Source organism: Heterocephalus glaber, unplaced genomic scaffold (assembly GCF_053883595.1).
Source record: "Heterocephalus glaber isolate CG9 unplaced genomic scaffold, H.glaber_assembly_v1.0 deba00001578, whole genome shotgun sequence".
NCBI classification, from domain to species: domain Eukaryota; kingdom Metazoa; phylum Chordata; class Mammalia; order Rodentia; family Bathyergidae; genus Heterocephalus; species Heterocephalus glaber.
This window is the reverse complement of record NW_028258359.1, coordinates 991,520-1,007,864: the sequence shown is the minus strand read 5'-3', so window position 1 is coordinate 1,007,864 and position 16,345 is coordinate 991,520. Positions and strand designations below refer to the sequence as shown.

Here is a 16,345-nt window from a genome sequence, read left to right as displayed (position 1 = left end):
TGTCACTACTGTTTAAACTCTTCAGTGAAATTGAAAGGGAAGCAATACTCCCAAATTCATTCCTGGAAGCAAGCATCACCTTGATCCCCAAAGCAGAGAAAGACGCAACCAAAAAGGAGAACTATAGGCCAATCACACTAATGAACATAGATGCAAAAATCCTTAATAAGATATGGGCAAACAGAATGCAGAAGATCATCAAGAAGATCATACACCCTGATCAAGTGGGATTCATCCCAGGGATGCAGGGATGGTTCAACATAACGCAAATCAATCAATGTAATACACTATATCAATAGAGCCAAGGAAAAAACCATATGATTATCTCCATAGATGCAGAAAAAGCATTTGACAAAATCCAACATGCATTTATGATAAAAACCCTACAAAAAATTGGAATAGATGGTCTCTACCTCAAACTGATAAAAGCCATCTATGAAAAACCAACAGCCAATATCATACTAAATGGTCAAAAACTGAAAACCTTCACACTAAAATCAGGTACAAGACAAGGATGTCCACTATCACCACTCTTGTTCAATATAGTTCTGGAAACATTAGCCACAGCAATTAGACAAGAGAAAGAAATAAAAGCAATAAAGATAGGTAATGAAGAAGTCAAATTGTCATTATTTGCAGATGACATGATACTCTATATAGAAGACCCCAAGAACTCCACCAAAAGTCTTCTAGACTTAATAACCAAATTCAGTCAAGTAGCTGGTTACAGGGTCAACACACAAAAGTCAATAGCTTTCCTCTACACCAATGACAGACTCACTGAGAGAGAAATAGGGCAAATAATTCCTTTCACAATAGCTTCCAAAAAACTGAAATAGCTAGGAATCAACCTAACAAAAGAAATCAAAGACCTCTTCTCTGAAAACTATGGCACTCTGAAAAGAGAGATTGAAGATGGTATCAGAAAATGGACAGACATCCCCTGCTCCTGGGTAGGAAGGATCAACATAGTGAAAATGGCCATACTTCCAAAACTGCTATATAGATTCAATGCAATTCCAATTGAGATCCCAGCAGCATACTTCATGGACCTCGAGAAAACAATCCAAAAATTCATTTGGAACAAGAAGAGACCCAGAATAGCAAAAGCAATTCTAGGTAACAGAGACATGGCAGAGGGTATCACAATCCCAACCTGCAACTCTACTACAAAGCTACTGTGATAAAAACAGCATGGTACTGGCAAAGAAACAGACTAGAGGACCAGTGGAACAGATTAGAAGATGCAGAAACAACGCCAGACACACTCAGCCATCTCATCTTCGACAAAGGAGCCAAACACCCTCACTGAAGGAAAGATAGCCTCTTTAATAAATGGTGCTGGAAAAATTGGGTTTCAACTTGCCAAAGATTAAAACTAGACCTATATCTCTCACCATGCACTAAACTAAAATCAAAATGGATTAAAGATCTAAATATTAAAATAGAAACTCTGAGCCAGTTGGAACAGAGGTTAGGTAGAACCCTTGAAGACATCAGTGTAGGAAAAGATTTTATGAACAAAACCTCAGTTGCCCGTGAACTAGCACAAGCAATCAACAAGTGGGATCTCTTCTTATTAAAAGGCTTCTGCACAGCAAGAGAAACCACCAGCAGTGTGAAGAGACAACCCACAATGTGGGAAAAAATCTTCACCTGCTCTTCCTCAGACAAAGGTCTACTATCTCGAATCTATAAAGAACTTAAAAAGATCAGACCTCCCAAATTTAAAGGCCCAATCCAAAAATGGGCATCTGAAACGAACAGACATTTCTCAGACAAAGAAGTAGAAATAGCAAATAAATACATGAAAAAATGTTCAACATCACTGGTCATTCGAGAGATGCCAATGAAAACAACGCTGAGATTCCACTTCACTCCAGAAAGAATGGCTGCTATCATGACATCAACCAATAACAAATGCTGGCGGGGCTGTGGGGAAAGAGGAACCCTGCTCCACTGCTGGTGGGAGTGTAGACTGGTGCAACCACTGTGGAAATCAGTATGGAGATACCTCAAAGAACTAGGACTGGAAGTCCCATTTGACCCCACTATTCCACTGCTGGGGATCTTCCCCAAAGAATTAAAAGAATCATACCACAGTGATATATGTGCACCCATGTTCATAGCAGCACAGTTTGTGATAGCTAAAACTTGGAAACAGCCCAAATGCCCATCAACTGGAGACCGCATCAAGAAAATGTGTTTTTTTTAATGAAATGGAGTACTACTCAGCCATAAAAAATGAGAAACTAGAGACATTTATAGCTAAGTGGTTACACATTGAGGTGATACTCTTAAGTGAAATAAATAGGACACACATGTATGAATACCGAGTAGTTTCTCTGGTGTGAGATACTGAAAGTGTAAATAAGGACTAAATGTATAATTGGTCATGTGAAATAGGAAGAAAAGGGGCAAAGGGGAAGGAAGTGGGAGGGCTAGGGGAAAGGACAGAAGGGAATGGGATTAATATGAGAAAATGGAAAAATAGGAACAAAATCTTTGTAAATAGGGAGGACTGGAGGGGTTGAAGGGAGGGCTGGGCAAGGGTGAAAAATAACCAAGAGAGACTATGGAAAGGTGCAAATTTCCAATGATGAATGTCATTATATTGTATACCTAAAAAGTACCAATGATTAGAATGAATAATTGATAATGCAAAATAGGAAGAAAAGGTCCAAAGGGGTAGGGGTAGTGGGAGGGGCAGGGGAAAGGAAAGAAGGGAAAAGAAAAATGATGAGAAATGGAAATAAAGTCTTTGTAAATAGGGAAGGGTGAAAGGGGTGAAGGGAGGGCTAGGAATCAGGAAAAAATAAGAACAAAGATGCATTATGTAAAGGTACAATTCCCAATGAGAAATGTAATTGTGTTGTGTACCTACAATGTACCAATAAAAGAATTTAATTTTTTTAAAAAATGTATACTCCTTGCAAGAAAAGGATCCTCAACAAATTTTTATCTGTTGATGAATCCTTTTTAAAAAATTTACATACCACAGGGGTATATGTGCACCCATGTTTATAGCGGCACAGTTTGTAATAGCTAAAGCTTGGAAACAGCCCAAGAGCCCATCAACTGGAAACTGCATAAAGAAGATGTGGGGGGCTTTTATGAAGTGGAGTACTACTCAGCCATAAATAATGAGAAACTACAGGCATTTATACCTAAATGGATGCATATTTTGGCAGGCCAGCATTGTCCTCCACATATAAGAATGTTCTCTGGCCCCGCCCCTCCCCCTCTGCGCAGGCACGCGGCAGAGTCTCCCTGGAAACCATCCCTGCTGTGTGTTTACAGCTCAGGGCCCAGAGCAGAGGAAGGAGAGGCCCTGCGGTCCTGCCCCCTGTCAGCTTCCAGAAGGCAGCCTCTCCAGAACGGGGTCGGCCCAGTTTGGCCGAACCCACAGGGAGCGAGCTGCCCTTCGCGATGGACACGGTGCTGGCCACTGCGCCCGTGGTCGCCGTGTCCCCGGGCGACCCGGAGCTGCTGGGGCCCCTGTCGGTGCTGTAGGCGGCCCTCGTGGCCCGGCTCCTGGAGCTAGTTGCTACTTTGCCTGAGGATGTTCAGCCTGGACCTGATTTTTATGGGCCACCGTGGAAGCCTGTGCTTCTGACTGCCTTCTTGGGAATTGTTTCATTTGTCATTTTCTTTTGGAGAACTGTTCTTGCTGTAAAGGAGAGAATCTATGAAGTCACTGAACAGCAGATTTCTGAAAAGGTGAAGAATATCACGAAGGAAAATACAGAGCTTGTACAGAAATTGTCAAATTATGAACAGAAGGTCAAGGAATCAAAGAAGCTTGTTCAGAATACCAAGAAAGAAAATATGATTCTCTCTGAGGAAGCAATTAAATATAAGGATAATATCAAAGTACTTGAAAAAAAAAGTACTTGAAGGAAATAGTAAAATTCTGGGTGACAAGGCTAAAAAGCTTCGTGTTATGTTAGAATCTGAGCGAGAACAGAATGTGAAAAATCAGGATTTGATACCGGAAAATAGGAAATCTATAGAGAAGTTAAAGGATGTTATTTCAGTGAATCCCTCAGAATTATCAGAGGTCCAGATTGCCCTGAATGAAGGCCAGCTCAGTGAAGAGAAGGTGAAGTCAGTGCCAGCAGGTCCAAGAGGAAAATGCGAGGCTGAAGAAGAAGAAAGCGCAGCTGAAGCAGGAAATCGAAGCCTGGAAGAAGGGCCATGCTGAGCTCAGCGAGCAGATCAAGTCCTTGGAGAAGTCTCAGAGGGAACTGGAAGCCGCTCTGGCTCATAAAGATGATAGTATCCAGGCCCCGACCAGTTGCATCCCGCAGCTGAATCGATTAGACTGCAGACCTGAGTCTGAGGGTCCAGGTCCAGGAGGAGCTGAGGCAGATGAATCAGCCAATGGAGAAGGGGGAGGTGACCAGAATGAGATGAAAACTCAGATTAAGCAGCTGCTGGATGTCTTCCGAACCCAGACCGCAATCTCACTGCTCCAGGAGGATCTCAAATTTTTACCAGCCAAGCTGAGAGCCTCAATGCTCACCCACCGTGACCTGGAAGGGCAGATAAAGAAGCTGGAGGAGGACTGCGGGGCGCTGCAGTCCTCCAAGACCGGGCTGGAGGAGGAGTGCAGGACGCTGCGCAGAAGGTGGCGATCCTGAACGAGCTGTACCAGCAGCAGATGGCGCTGCAGAAGAAGCTGAGTCAGGAAGAGTGTGAGCTGCAGGAGCGAGACCAGCGGCTGTCGGCTGCAGAGAAAGTGCAGCCGGCCACAGAGGAAGTCGAGGTGTGCAAACGGAGAATTCGACAACTGGAGGAAGAATTACAGAAAACAGAGCGCTCCTTTCAAAACCAGCTTGATACTCACGAGGAGAAGTCCCATCGGAACCGGCTCAAAGCGCACAGTGCAGAAAGGCGGATCGCTGAGGAGAGAAGGGAAGCCGCTAAGCTGAGGCACAAATTGCTGGAAATGACCCAGAGGTTGGGAGATTTTGGAGGAGGAGCCTGTGGTTGTCAAGCCGAGGCCTGGACGACCTGGGGCCCAGAACCCTCCCCAGAGAGGTCCCCTGAGCCAGAAGGGCTCCTTCTGCTGGTCCCCAGTGAGGGTGAGCGGAGGCGAGTGCTCCCCGCCCCTGCTGAGAAGTGAATTTGATGCCGGGCTCGGTCCCGGGCCCATGATGAGCAGCGGCTCCCGAGGCTCCTCCTCGGAGAAGGGCCTGGATGAGCGCAAGGTTAACGTGGCCGCGAAGGGGCCCCCTGGTTTCCCAGAGCCACCATTCATGGGGGCCCCTCTGCCACCACCTGTCGGATATGGACCACCGCCGCCACCCTGCGGGCCTTTCGGACCTCGGCCAATGCCTCCGCCACCTCGGCCATTCATTCCGTGTTTGTACCCACCACTGGGCCTGAGGGAGTTCGCCCCGGGCATCCCGCCCAGAAGAGGAGACCTGCCTGGCCTCCCCCGGGAGTACTTGCCAGGACCAGCACCGTTCAGGCCCCTGGTGCCGCTTGGCCCTAGGGAGTATTTTCTTCCTGGTCCGAGATTGCCACCACCGCCTTCCGGCCCCCAGGGTTACCCACCACCACCTGCCGAAGGAGACTCGCTGCCTGCAGGCCCCAGAGGAGAGCATGGGCCTGCCTTTCCACCCAGCAGCCGGGACTCCTCCAAGGCTCTGAGGCAGAGCCCGTGACTGACTCCAGTCAGAAGGACGTGGACTGCACTGTTCACATGGCAAAGGTTTTCATCAGCTTTGAAATCCAAAAGTTTCTTTTAAAAGGTTTTTAGTACTAAGCTGCCTTGGGAAGTGTGCATTTTTGAGCCAAACAATTCAAAAGTTATCTTCCCCTCTAAAAATTACCTCTGAAGCTCGAGTGTCCTTTCAACTTTGAAATGTGCAATAACAATACCTGTGTTTTAGTTAATGTAGCATATATAATTGCAAAATGATTCAGAATGTCATTAAAAAAATCACCATTTCCTGTGGAAATGCTTTAAGAACACGTATTTCCATTGTCCTACTTTAGTGTACCAACTGAATACAGAGCAGTAGTGTTTATAAGCTGGTCGGCACCTCTACCATCCCCCTACCCCACCCCCGTTACTGGTAGAAAAGACTGTTACTTAAAGATGTTTACTCAATGATCATAAACTTTACCTCCCCTCTCAAAGATGTCCTTTGTAGTAATAGTTAATAAAAACTTGTTAATGTTAAAAAAAAAAAAAACAGTAATTCTGGTTGTTGTTTTTTTTGGTACCGGAGATCGAACTCGGGTCCTTGCGCTTGTGCAGCAGGCAGCAACAACAGCAATTCTGAGTTACATAAACATTATTGTTGTAACTTTTGCATTAAGGTAGTAGCCAGTCATTTAAACACTCTACAGATGGCCGGGGATTTAGCTCAGTGGTTCCACCCACCTGCCTCGCAAGCGCAAGGTCCCGATTTCAATCCCCAGTACCAAAAAAAAAAGACACTCTACGGAACATTTCTTAGACAGAAGTAGGCAGATACATGATGCCCACTGTCCATGGAAGACAATGAACGCAAGGGGTCATGTGACTGCCCCAGCTCTCACACTGTGTCCTAACGGTGAGCTCCTCGCTCCTGGTCCTTTCCTGCCCACCTGATATTGCTGATTTCAAAGTGTGGCTGCTTCAGTCCTCTTCCGGCTTCTTTTCATAGCTGGTTACCAGTATGCTCTCTGTGGTTTAGAAAACATGTTCATTTTTATTTGTTCAAGCTTTCTCTAAGGAAACTGACACTTATCCCCGAACTTCAGAGCTGGAGAGGGTCTTTGAGATCTGGTCGAACACTCTCTCATTAGAGAGGGAGGATCTGATGCTGGAGTGGTTGGCAACTCCAAGAGTTAGAAAAGTGAGCAACAGCTTCAAAATAGAGCCTCTGAGAAGAGGCTAGAGGCACTGCAATTGCTGCCTCCAAATGGTTTATTTAATGACTTTTAGTTGTAGGAAACTTATCCTTCAGAAAATGGAAATTTTTTACTTCTCTCTAGCTCTACCAAATACAAAACAAGTTTTGATTAGGGTAAGCAAAATGAATAAGGCTGAATACAAGGAAGAATTTTCTGGCAGCCAAGATAATTAAAAACTGAGATGGGAAACCTAGAGAAATAATCTCGTATTCTCTCTCTCTCTCTCTCTCTCTCTCTCTCTCTCTCTGTCTCCCTAACCCTTCCTCCTTGCCTTCCTTCTTCCTCCCTTCCTCTCTTTGTAGTGCTAAGGATCAAACCCAGGGCCTCATACTTATATGCTCATAGTTCTGCAACCATAAACATGATCTATTTTAGAACACATTGATCAATTTTGTAAAAATACTCTTTAACTATCATTCTCCTCCCCCTTGATCCCCTAACCCTAAGCAACTGTTAATCTACTTTCTGTCTCTATACATTTGCTTTTCTGACTATTTCATACAATTGGGATCCGATGTTGTCTTTTTTTTTTTTTTTTTTTGGTACCAGGGATTGAACTCGGGTCTTTGAGTTTGCGCAGCAGGCGGCGACACCACTGAGCTAAATCCCCGGCACTAAAAATAAAGGTTTAAAATGATTCAATACAGGTTTACAATGTTTTCCCTGACAAAATAGTTGAAGCCTCATATGAGAAGTAGCAGGGTGCAGTGGTGCACACCTGTAATCCCAGCACTCGGGAGGCTGAGGCAGGAGGATCGCCATGAGTTCAAGGGCCCCAGCCTGGGCTACATAGTGAGACCCTGTCTCAGAGAGAGAGCGGGGGGAGGAGGGAAGGAGGGAAGGAGGGAAGGAGGGAAGGAGGGAAGGAGAGAGAGAGAGAGAGAGGAAAGAAAGAAAAGGAAAGAGAAAGAGCGAGAGAAGAGAAAAGAGGATGAATACTTTCTATCTGGCCACTGTGATTTAGTATGCTTTATAACCCATCACCATTGTTACCACCTGGTCCCAAAGTCCCTGGGCTTCCACATGGCAGATAGATCTGAAAACACATTCCTTCTCCTCCCGCCCTCTTTGTAAATTCTTTAAAAGGGTAGGGCCATTGCCTCTTGGAATAATCAAAAGTTTAAGCTTAAACAAAACTATATAAGTAATGCTCACAGATAAGAGGTTGATGTGATATGTGAATGTTAGTTTGATCTAGTTTCTCTAAATGATTTTAATTCCGTATCCTTAAAGCATTTTTTATAAGTGAGAGGTAGACAAGTAGATTAGATGGTAGGAGAGCTGATTGGTTGAAGAAATTTTAGTTTCTTTCTTTGTACCAAGTAAATCCTACTTCTTGTGACATAGAAAAAATAAAAACAGGGCTGGGGATTTAGCTCAGTGGTTCCGCCACCTGCCTTGCAAGCGCAAGGTCCCGAGTTCGATCCCTGGTACCGGAAAATAAATAAATTAAATAAAATAAAAACAACCCATTTGAGTGAATAGTTTCTGTAATTAGCTCTTATAATCCATGCCTACGTGTTCATCCAACTCTCTTTACATCCATTAATGAATTCCTGAGTGTTAAAGAAATGCTTGCAGGGCCGGGGATTTAGCTCAGTGGTTCCGCCACCTGCCTTGAAAGCACAGGTCTGGAGTTCAATCCCTGGTACAAAAAAAAAAGAGAAATACTTGCAATCACAAATCAATGGGGAATTAGATTTTTTTTTTTGAGACAAGCTCTCAAATAGTTGCATCCTCCTGCCTCAGCCTCCTGAGGGCGTTAGATTCCTCTATATTTGCTTCATGCATAAACTAAAAACCTACTTGGCCTGATCTCTAAGTGCCTTAGCTGAGGCCCTGGCCCTTTTCTCTCTTCCCTGGGGGGCCTCATCCACTCGCCCACTCTGAATGCAGTGGAAGTGGGGAACTGATCCCCCAGCCTGCCCCTCCTGCCCTCCAGGTAAGAGACCTGCCAAGTCACATGGTCACTCTCTGGTTTGCTTTTGAGGAACAGGCAGCCTGTTTCCAAACTGACTGCACTGTTTTACATTCCCAGCACTTGGCGGGCTGAGGCAGGAAGATTGCTGTGAGTTCTAGGCTCGCCTACATAGTAAGTTCAAGGGCCACCTGAACTGCATAGAGAGATCTTGTCTCCCTATGTTATTGTTATTTCTCATGTGGTCATTGGCTATTTGTTTATTTTCTTTACAGCAATGTCTATTCAAATGTTTTGCCCACTTTTTAATTTCTTTGTCTTGTTGAAGATAAGAGACCTTTACATGATCTGGATAGAGATTCCTTAGAATATGCAGATTTACCTACATTTCTCCTATGCATTGTTTCTTCACTTTCTGTATGGTTTACTTTGGTTTCTTTGGTGTGGGGGGGGGGTTGAGACAGGGTCTCACTGTATAATTTAGGTTGGTCTTGAACTCCCTGTATAACCCAGGCTGGCCTCAAACTCATGAGGACCCTCCTGCCTCAGCCAACTGAGTGCCAGGATTAAATACATGTGCAATCACACTTAGTCTGGAGGTATTCTCTTTTTTTTTCCTTTTTCTTTTTTGAGATAGGGTCTCAGTATGTAGTTCAGTTCAGGGTGGCCTTGAACTTGAAGTGATCCTCCTGCCTCAGCCTCCTGAGTGCTGGGATTACAGGTGTGCACGTATTCTTAAGCACAGAGATTTGTTTCATTTTTTAATGAGGAGAGAGGATCACTTTGCATTTGAGACCAGTCTAGGCTGCATAGTGAGTTTGAGGCCAGCGTGAACTACACAGCGAGACTGTGTCTCAAAAAACAAACAACGGCTGGGGATGCAGGTCAGTGGCACTGCACCTGCCTGGAAAGTGCAAGGTCCTGAGTTTGATTCCCAGCACCCCAGAACCTAAAAAAAATAAGAAAAAGAAAAAACAACAACAATAAAGGTTATTCCTTTCTCTCTAACTCTTGATTTGACTTGTAAGGATTTATTCTACGAGATCAGATTTCATCTGCATGAAATTACCTTCTAAAGTTTCACACTTCTGTTTCTGTTCCACCAGCATGGCAAGGATTCCCAAGCAAAGAGGTCTGCTCTGGAGGTGCCGTGCCATGTCTGCGGCTGCCTGAGGAACAAGCCGGGAAACAACGGAAACGCTGTAAGGTAACTGGTCCCTCACAGCTAAGACTCACTTCCTTCAACCAAGTGCACAGCTTATGAGGCCACCTGTCGAGAGCTCCCTGGTCACTTCAGTCCGGGGATGGCGAACCTTTTAGAGCTTTAATCTCTAGCCAAGCACTGTCCAATAGAAATGAAGTTTCTAGTAGCCATATTTGAATAAGGAAAAGGAAACAGGTAAAATGATCAATATTTAATAAGAGTTGAATCGATAGTTTATTTATCATGACCAATATAAAATAATTTCCCTTTGAGCATTTAGGATTTAGGGTGCATCTTACACGTCAGCAGATTGCCTGTTGAACTAGCCACATTTCCCCAGCCACAGTGGCCACAGGCTGCCCCAGTGGACAGCATAACTGTAGCCTTTAAATCTGGAAATGGATTTCAGATGTTCTGTGGTGATCAAATCTAGTTTAAACTTTTTATCTTTTTTTTTTTGGTACCAAGGATCAAACTCCAGACCTTGTGCTTTCGAGGCAGGCAGTGGCACCACTGAGCTAAATCCCTGGCCTAAACTTTTTATTTTAACCACAGATTTTTTTTCCTAACCACAATTATTATACACCCTGATAACATGGCTGCTTGGATAATGAGGTGTATACAACGGCAATCATCTGCCAGGTAGACATGCAACCAGAATTATATTTACAGATTTTAGAGATTCCAATTTGCATTCGTAGTGACAAGTAACGTTTATTAAGCATTTGTTCTGTGCCAGGCCCTATAGAAGTAGTTGAATAAGTGATGAAAATACATCTGTTATCTCCATTTTACAGACAGGACACAGGCTGAGAGAGGTTAATGAACTTGGGCAAGAGTGCAAAATTCTACTGCCCCTTAAAATGAATCCATCCACTTGCAGATATTCAGAGAATTTCAATATAAAACCATGAGAGAAAGAAATTGAGTCAGTTTCCCCTTCCTATGCTCAAATCATGCATTTACTGAGGGCCTATTCTATGCCACGTCCCTGGGAACTGTAGCTTCCCAGCTGTCCCTAGCTGGGGTGCACTAATCAAAGCAGGCTGCTTCTGCCCACCAGCTTGGAAGTTTTGATAAGTAGTAGCTTAAAGAAATGCTGGAGATGGTGGCACATGTTTGTAATCCCAGTACTTGGGAAGCTGAGCCAGGAGGATCACTGTGAATTCCAGGCCAGCCTAGGCTAGGTAATAAGGTTTTTTTGGTACCAGTGATGAACTCAGGACCTTGTGCTTGCAAGGCAGGTGTGGTGCCACTGAGCTAAATCCCCGGCCTTATAGGAGAAGTTTAGGACCAGCCTGAACTACATAGAAAGAAAGACCCTGTCCCAAAACACAAAACAAAAGCCTGGGTCTGTGCAGTGAGAGGTGTCAAGTATTTCACTAGTTAACTCTAGATGAGGACGCCTTTAGTTGCCAGTTTAAGAAACTCAGCAAGTTAAATACTGTACTACTGTTCAATTCTGAAATCATTCAAACTATAAAGGGCATTTTGCGTCTTTAGCTTGCCTTCCCAATCTGTGACAAATGCAATGCTTTTTTTTTTTTTTTTTAAATTGAAACAAGGTCTCATTATGTAGTTTAGGCTGGCCTCAAACTCACTGTATAGCCCAGTCTGGCCTCAAACTCACAGCAAACCTCCTGCCTCAGCCTCCTGAGTGCTGGGATTATAAGTGTGCACCACCATGCCCGGCATTTATGGGCTGTCTTTATACCATATCTGAGCTATTTTTTTAAAACAAAAAGAATACTCTTACGAAACAAAAAGAACTCTGTGGGAAATGGGCTTGTAAATGCAGTAAATATCACAAACTGGCCAGTATTATAAATTTCCCAGAGGCAAGCCCCCTGATGAAAATACAGTCCCCACCTAGTAGCCTCCACTGCTATCCACTGTCAGGAACTGATAATCACCCCAAGTTTATGGAAATTATCCCATTTGGGGTCTCTTTAATTATTAACCTTAAAGTCTTTTCCTTCCTTTTTTTTTGGTAGCAGGGATTGAACACAGGACCTCGCACTTGCCAGGCTGGTGCTGTGCCACTGAGCTAAATTCCCAGCCTTCCTTCCCTTCCCTTTTGATAGGACCTTTACAGTGTTAAAATAAGGCTGGACAGTGAGTCCATGTTCTAACAGTTGATGTCACTATTAATACAAAATTATTGTTTTTAGCCAGAAGTAATCTTGTTTATGCTTTGCCTCATCAAAAAACAAGCTCCCTGGTGTGTTTTTTTTTGGGGGGGGGGTACCGGGGACTGAACTTGGGACCTTGTGCTTTCGAGGCAGGTGGCAGAACCACAGAGCTAAATCCCCAGCCCTTTTTTTCTTTTTAAGCTCCTTCCCTTGACAAACCTACAGATTTATGTTAGAGTATGTTTTACTCAGTAATTTCTAGTGGAATCTATGTAACCTACAGACTCATTGTTAATAAAAACACATACAAGAGCAGGTGTTAAACAGTGACCCCGGACCTGGTTATTCCCTGAGCACGGTAGGAGTAATTCATCTTATTCCATGTTCCTTCACTTATTAAAATTAGTATGTAATTCCCCAAATTTAAGAATCTTGGATGAGAAAGAAGCGTCCTCGGAATCTTGATGAGCCCAGTATGTACAGAAAAAGATTTTTTTAAACACAAACAGCAAAACCTGTCCTCAAATAATGTACATAATGTCCTAGTCTTGAAAGTGTGAAGAATGAAGTGTTCTACCTAATTTCAGTTCTACAAGTTTGTAACCTATGAAGAATCCTATCGCTATCACAGCTAAAATCTTCTCAAGAAATTTCTCTAGGAACGTATTTGATTCCTTATCAAAATGCTGGTGGCAGTCACAAGCTCATATGGGTCCCGGGGGTCTGCACAGTGGCCCCAAGGGACGCAGAATTATCTAAGAGCAAATGCTTCAGCGGACTTTCCAAGAGTAGACAGCCAACAGGAAGTTAGAGTGCCTAGCTCATCTCTGAGGGCTGCTGGGCTGGGGAGCTGCTGTCCCTCTCAGGCCTCTCACTAGGGAAACATGAGTCATTTTTTTCCACGGTCAGCCTTAGCCCAGTCACCGCACTGGGCCCAGGGAGGTCTCCACAAAGGGCCCTGGATCCCGCATGTGCTCTCCTTCTTAGGCAGCGCAGCAACCGGGCAGCCAAGCCCGCATCACCTGTGCACCGGGCCGCGGGGCATGGGTGCCTTCAGCAAGCGCTGGGAGATCCGTCCGTTAGAGGCGGAAGTGTCTCTCTCGTCACCTCCCAGCCCTTAAGAGCCCGGGATCCCCAAACGAGGGCACAGCCTCCGATCCCAGGTGGGAGCGGGTGTGCTACGTGGACGGCCCAGGGCCGAGCCGATGACCCCTCTTCCGGGCGGGCCCAGGACGAGTCAGGGCGAGCGGCAGAAGGAAAGGGCGGCCCCAGCCCGGGCCCCGGGGGAGGCCGGAGGGTCTGCCGAATGCAGGGGTCCGCAGAGGCTGGGGTGGAACCCGCGTGCGAAGTGGACTCCGAGGGACCCCATGGGGGGTCGGAGCGAGGGGTCGAGGGGCCCAGAGCAAAGGCCGCGGGCAGGGGCCGGGGTCGGCCCGGGAGGAGGCCCGCAGCCCGAGGCGCCGAAATCTCCCGCGCTCAGGAGCTGGCCCCTCCTCCCAGCCGCCTGCCCGCCCCTCGCCACAGCCCGGCGCGCCCGCCGGCTCCTCCCGCGGCCCCCGCGACGTGTCGCGGCCGCAACCCCAGCGGCGCAGCAGAGCCGACGGCCGTCCGCCCCTCAACCACCAGCCCGGCCAGGCGCCCGGCCAGGCGCCCCGCCGCGCGCGGCCTCTGACGGCACTGCAGGGTGCGTGGCCAATCAGCGCGGCCCGGAGGAGGTGTCTGGGCCCCGCCTCCGGCGCCCTGAACCAATGAAAACACCGGCCCCGGCGGCCGCGGCGGGGAGAGAGGGCGCGAGGCCCCGCCCCGTCCTCCCCGGCGCCCTCGGCCCCGCCCCATCCCGCCCGGCCCCGCCGCCGCGCGCCGCCGCTGGTGCCGGTCTCGGCGCTGGCCCCGCCCCGCCCCTCCGGCCGCCAGCGCGCCTCACGGCTCCGTCTCCTTCCTCCCCTCTCTCTCACGCCTAGCGCAATGGCGACGGCCGCGGCGGAGCAGCAGCAGTTCTACCTGCTCCTGGGGAACCTGCTCAGCCCCGACAATGTGGTCCGGAAACAGGCGGAGGTAAGCGACGTCGCCGCCCCGGCCCCAGCCCCGCCACCTGGCCCCAGAGCGCCCCCCGGCCTCGGCCCTCGGCGGCGCCGTGCAGGCCCGGCCCGGCCCGGCGGGCGGCGGCCCGCGGCCCACGGCCCACGGCCCACGTGCGAGGCGGCCTCGGCTCCCGTTCGCCCCGGCCTTCCGCCGCCGCACACGTGCCCCGGACTCGCAGCCGTCCCCGCCCGGCCGCGGCCGCGCTGCGCTCCTCCGCCCTCCGTTCCCCGCCCGTCCCCGTCTCCGCCGGGAAACGTGTGTCCCGCCGGTCGCTGCCTTGGCTTTTTTCTCCATTTCACCCCTTTCTCGTTTGTAGTTCTAACCTCAGAAGCCGCTTCCCCTCTCCTCACCCACCCACCTAGCCCCACCCCGCTTTTGTAAAGTTGACTTTTAGGGTTTCTTCCTAAGCTTCCACCTTCCACTGCTCTGCCTTCAGACAAATTTCTTTGATCTCTGGAGATTTGTGGTCCCATATATGGGATGTACTGGGACTTCCGTTGTCTAACTGGGTCAATACCATATGTTTAAGTCTTCGATTTTATTACGTCTAACTCAAATCCCCCCCATCCCCTTCCTCCCTCTCTCTCACTCACTCACACACACACACACACACACACACACACACACGCACACTTCGAGACATTATTTGAAATACATCTGTAAGCTCATTTGCGGGCCAGCCGAGGACACACCTGGTTACCTGGTTCGGGGAGAAGACTGACATTGCATTGTCAGTGTTGAGAGAATGATTTAGATGAGATAGTTAATCTCCGGGAAAGGGAGAAACTTTTCAGTAGTCGACCATTAAACTTCATTATATATGGAGTTCTTTGCAACCATGTAATTGAAGATCTTTGTACAATCCACTGAAGGAAATTGAGATTTTTTACAGAGCAAAAATTTGACATAAAGGTAATGAAATCGAGGGACAGGTCCTCTTTTGGATTCATTGGTCCTAAAGGAATTGATAGTTATCTTTTAAGCCACAGTGGTGTTAATACATGCTTTGAATAGATTTAGAATAGGCTGGAATTGCAATATATGAAGTAAAAATTCTAGAAACTCAGTTCTATAGGAAAACACTTTAAACTATTAAAACTGTCCTGATAACTTTTTGTTCATTATACATATGATACGTGTTCAGGGTAAAAGTGCAAACAGTGTGGATAGTTTTTAACCCATTCTCCGAAAGTAACCACTTTTAAATGGCCCGTGAATCTTTTACAAGCATGTATTATATACCTGCTTTACTTGAATGGAGACTAACAATATACATTATCTTGCAACTTAATTTTTTACTCTATTTCATATTGCTACAGAGTTTTAAAACACCCCGAGACCATACCTTATATACATAAGATGTATTATTTATGTGTCCCCCTCTGAATGGATAATTGAGGTTTCTAGTGTCCTACTCTTAAGAAATGGTACTGATGGGCCAGGGATTTAGCTCAGTGGTTCCGCCGCCTGCCTCGAAAGCGCAAGGTCCCGAATTCGATCCCCGGTACCAAAAAAAGAAGAAATGGTACTGATGATAGAAATACATCTGTACCTGTCTTTGTATGCTTTGTGAGGTTTATTTGTAGAATACTTAAAAACAGCATTTGTATTTAGAATGAAGGTACATGTATTGCATGGAAAAGAGGGAGTCGAGAATTCAGGATAGGATTATGCTAAAAAAAATTTTTGATGCTTTCTGCTAACCCTAGAGATAATTTCTCACCCAAGCGAATTCTTGGTACCAACCCATAATAGAAATTTCTGTATGTTACACAGCAGAACAGCATTGTAATTAGTAAGCTAGTTCAATTCTCCCTCTGCCCCTCCAGTTGCTTAAGTCTCTATTGTCAAGCCTAGTGGGGAATCTCTCTTCTATTGAACTAAGCACTAGGGTCTGGTTCAGCTTGAATTCCAATTGGTGCCTGTTGTAAATCTTCTATCACTTGCATCACTTTGGGGATAACTTAGCAGCATTCAGCACATTTTCTCATAAAGAACAATTGGAAAGAAGTACTGTTATTCTCTTAGTCTCTAATTCTAGTGAAAACACCCAGACACTACATTATAACTTTCTTTGTATATCCTGAGAATATATGT

General features: G+C 46.4%; 1 protein-coding gene and 1 pseudogene across 5 annotated transcripts in view; both read left to right on the top strand.

The window, feature by feature from the left end:
• Ipo5 (importin 5) overlaps positions 1 to 16,345 on the top strand; it is a 139,292-nt gene that overhangs the window by 79,572 nt on the left and 43,375 nt on the right. Inside the window, exons 1-2 of one of the 4 annotated variants that reach the window (XM_087193068.1) lie at positions 10,019 to 10,037; positions 14,128 to 14,221. The exons of 2 other annotated variants lie outside the window; for them this stretch is intronic. In XM_087193068.1, the coding sequence (XP_087049194.1) occupies positions 14,132 to 14,221 (90 nt within the window). In that variant the 5' untranslated portion in view covers positions 10,019 to 10,037; positions 14,128 to 14,131. Of the gene's footprint in view, positions 1 to 10,018; positions 10,038 to 14,022; positions 14,222 to 16,345 lie in introns of those variants that run through there. One more of the 4 variants, XM_087193067.1, reaches the window with a different exon arrangement.
• LOC101726692 (transport and Golgi organization protein 1 homolog pseudogene) lies at positions 1,614 to 5,958 on the top strand (annotated as a pseudogene). Its single transcript, XR_015443762.1, has one exon. The product of XR_015443762.1 is annotated as a transport and Golgi organization protein 1 homolog pseudogene (transcript).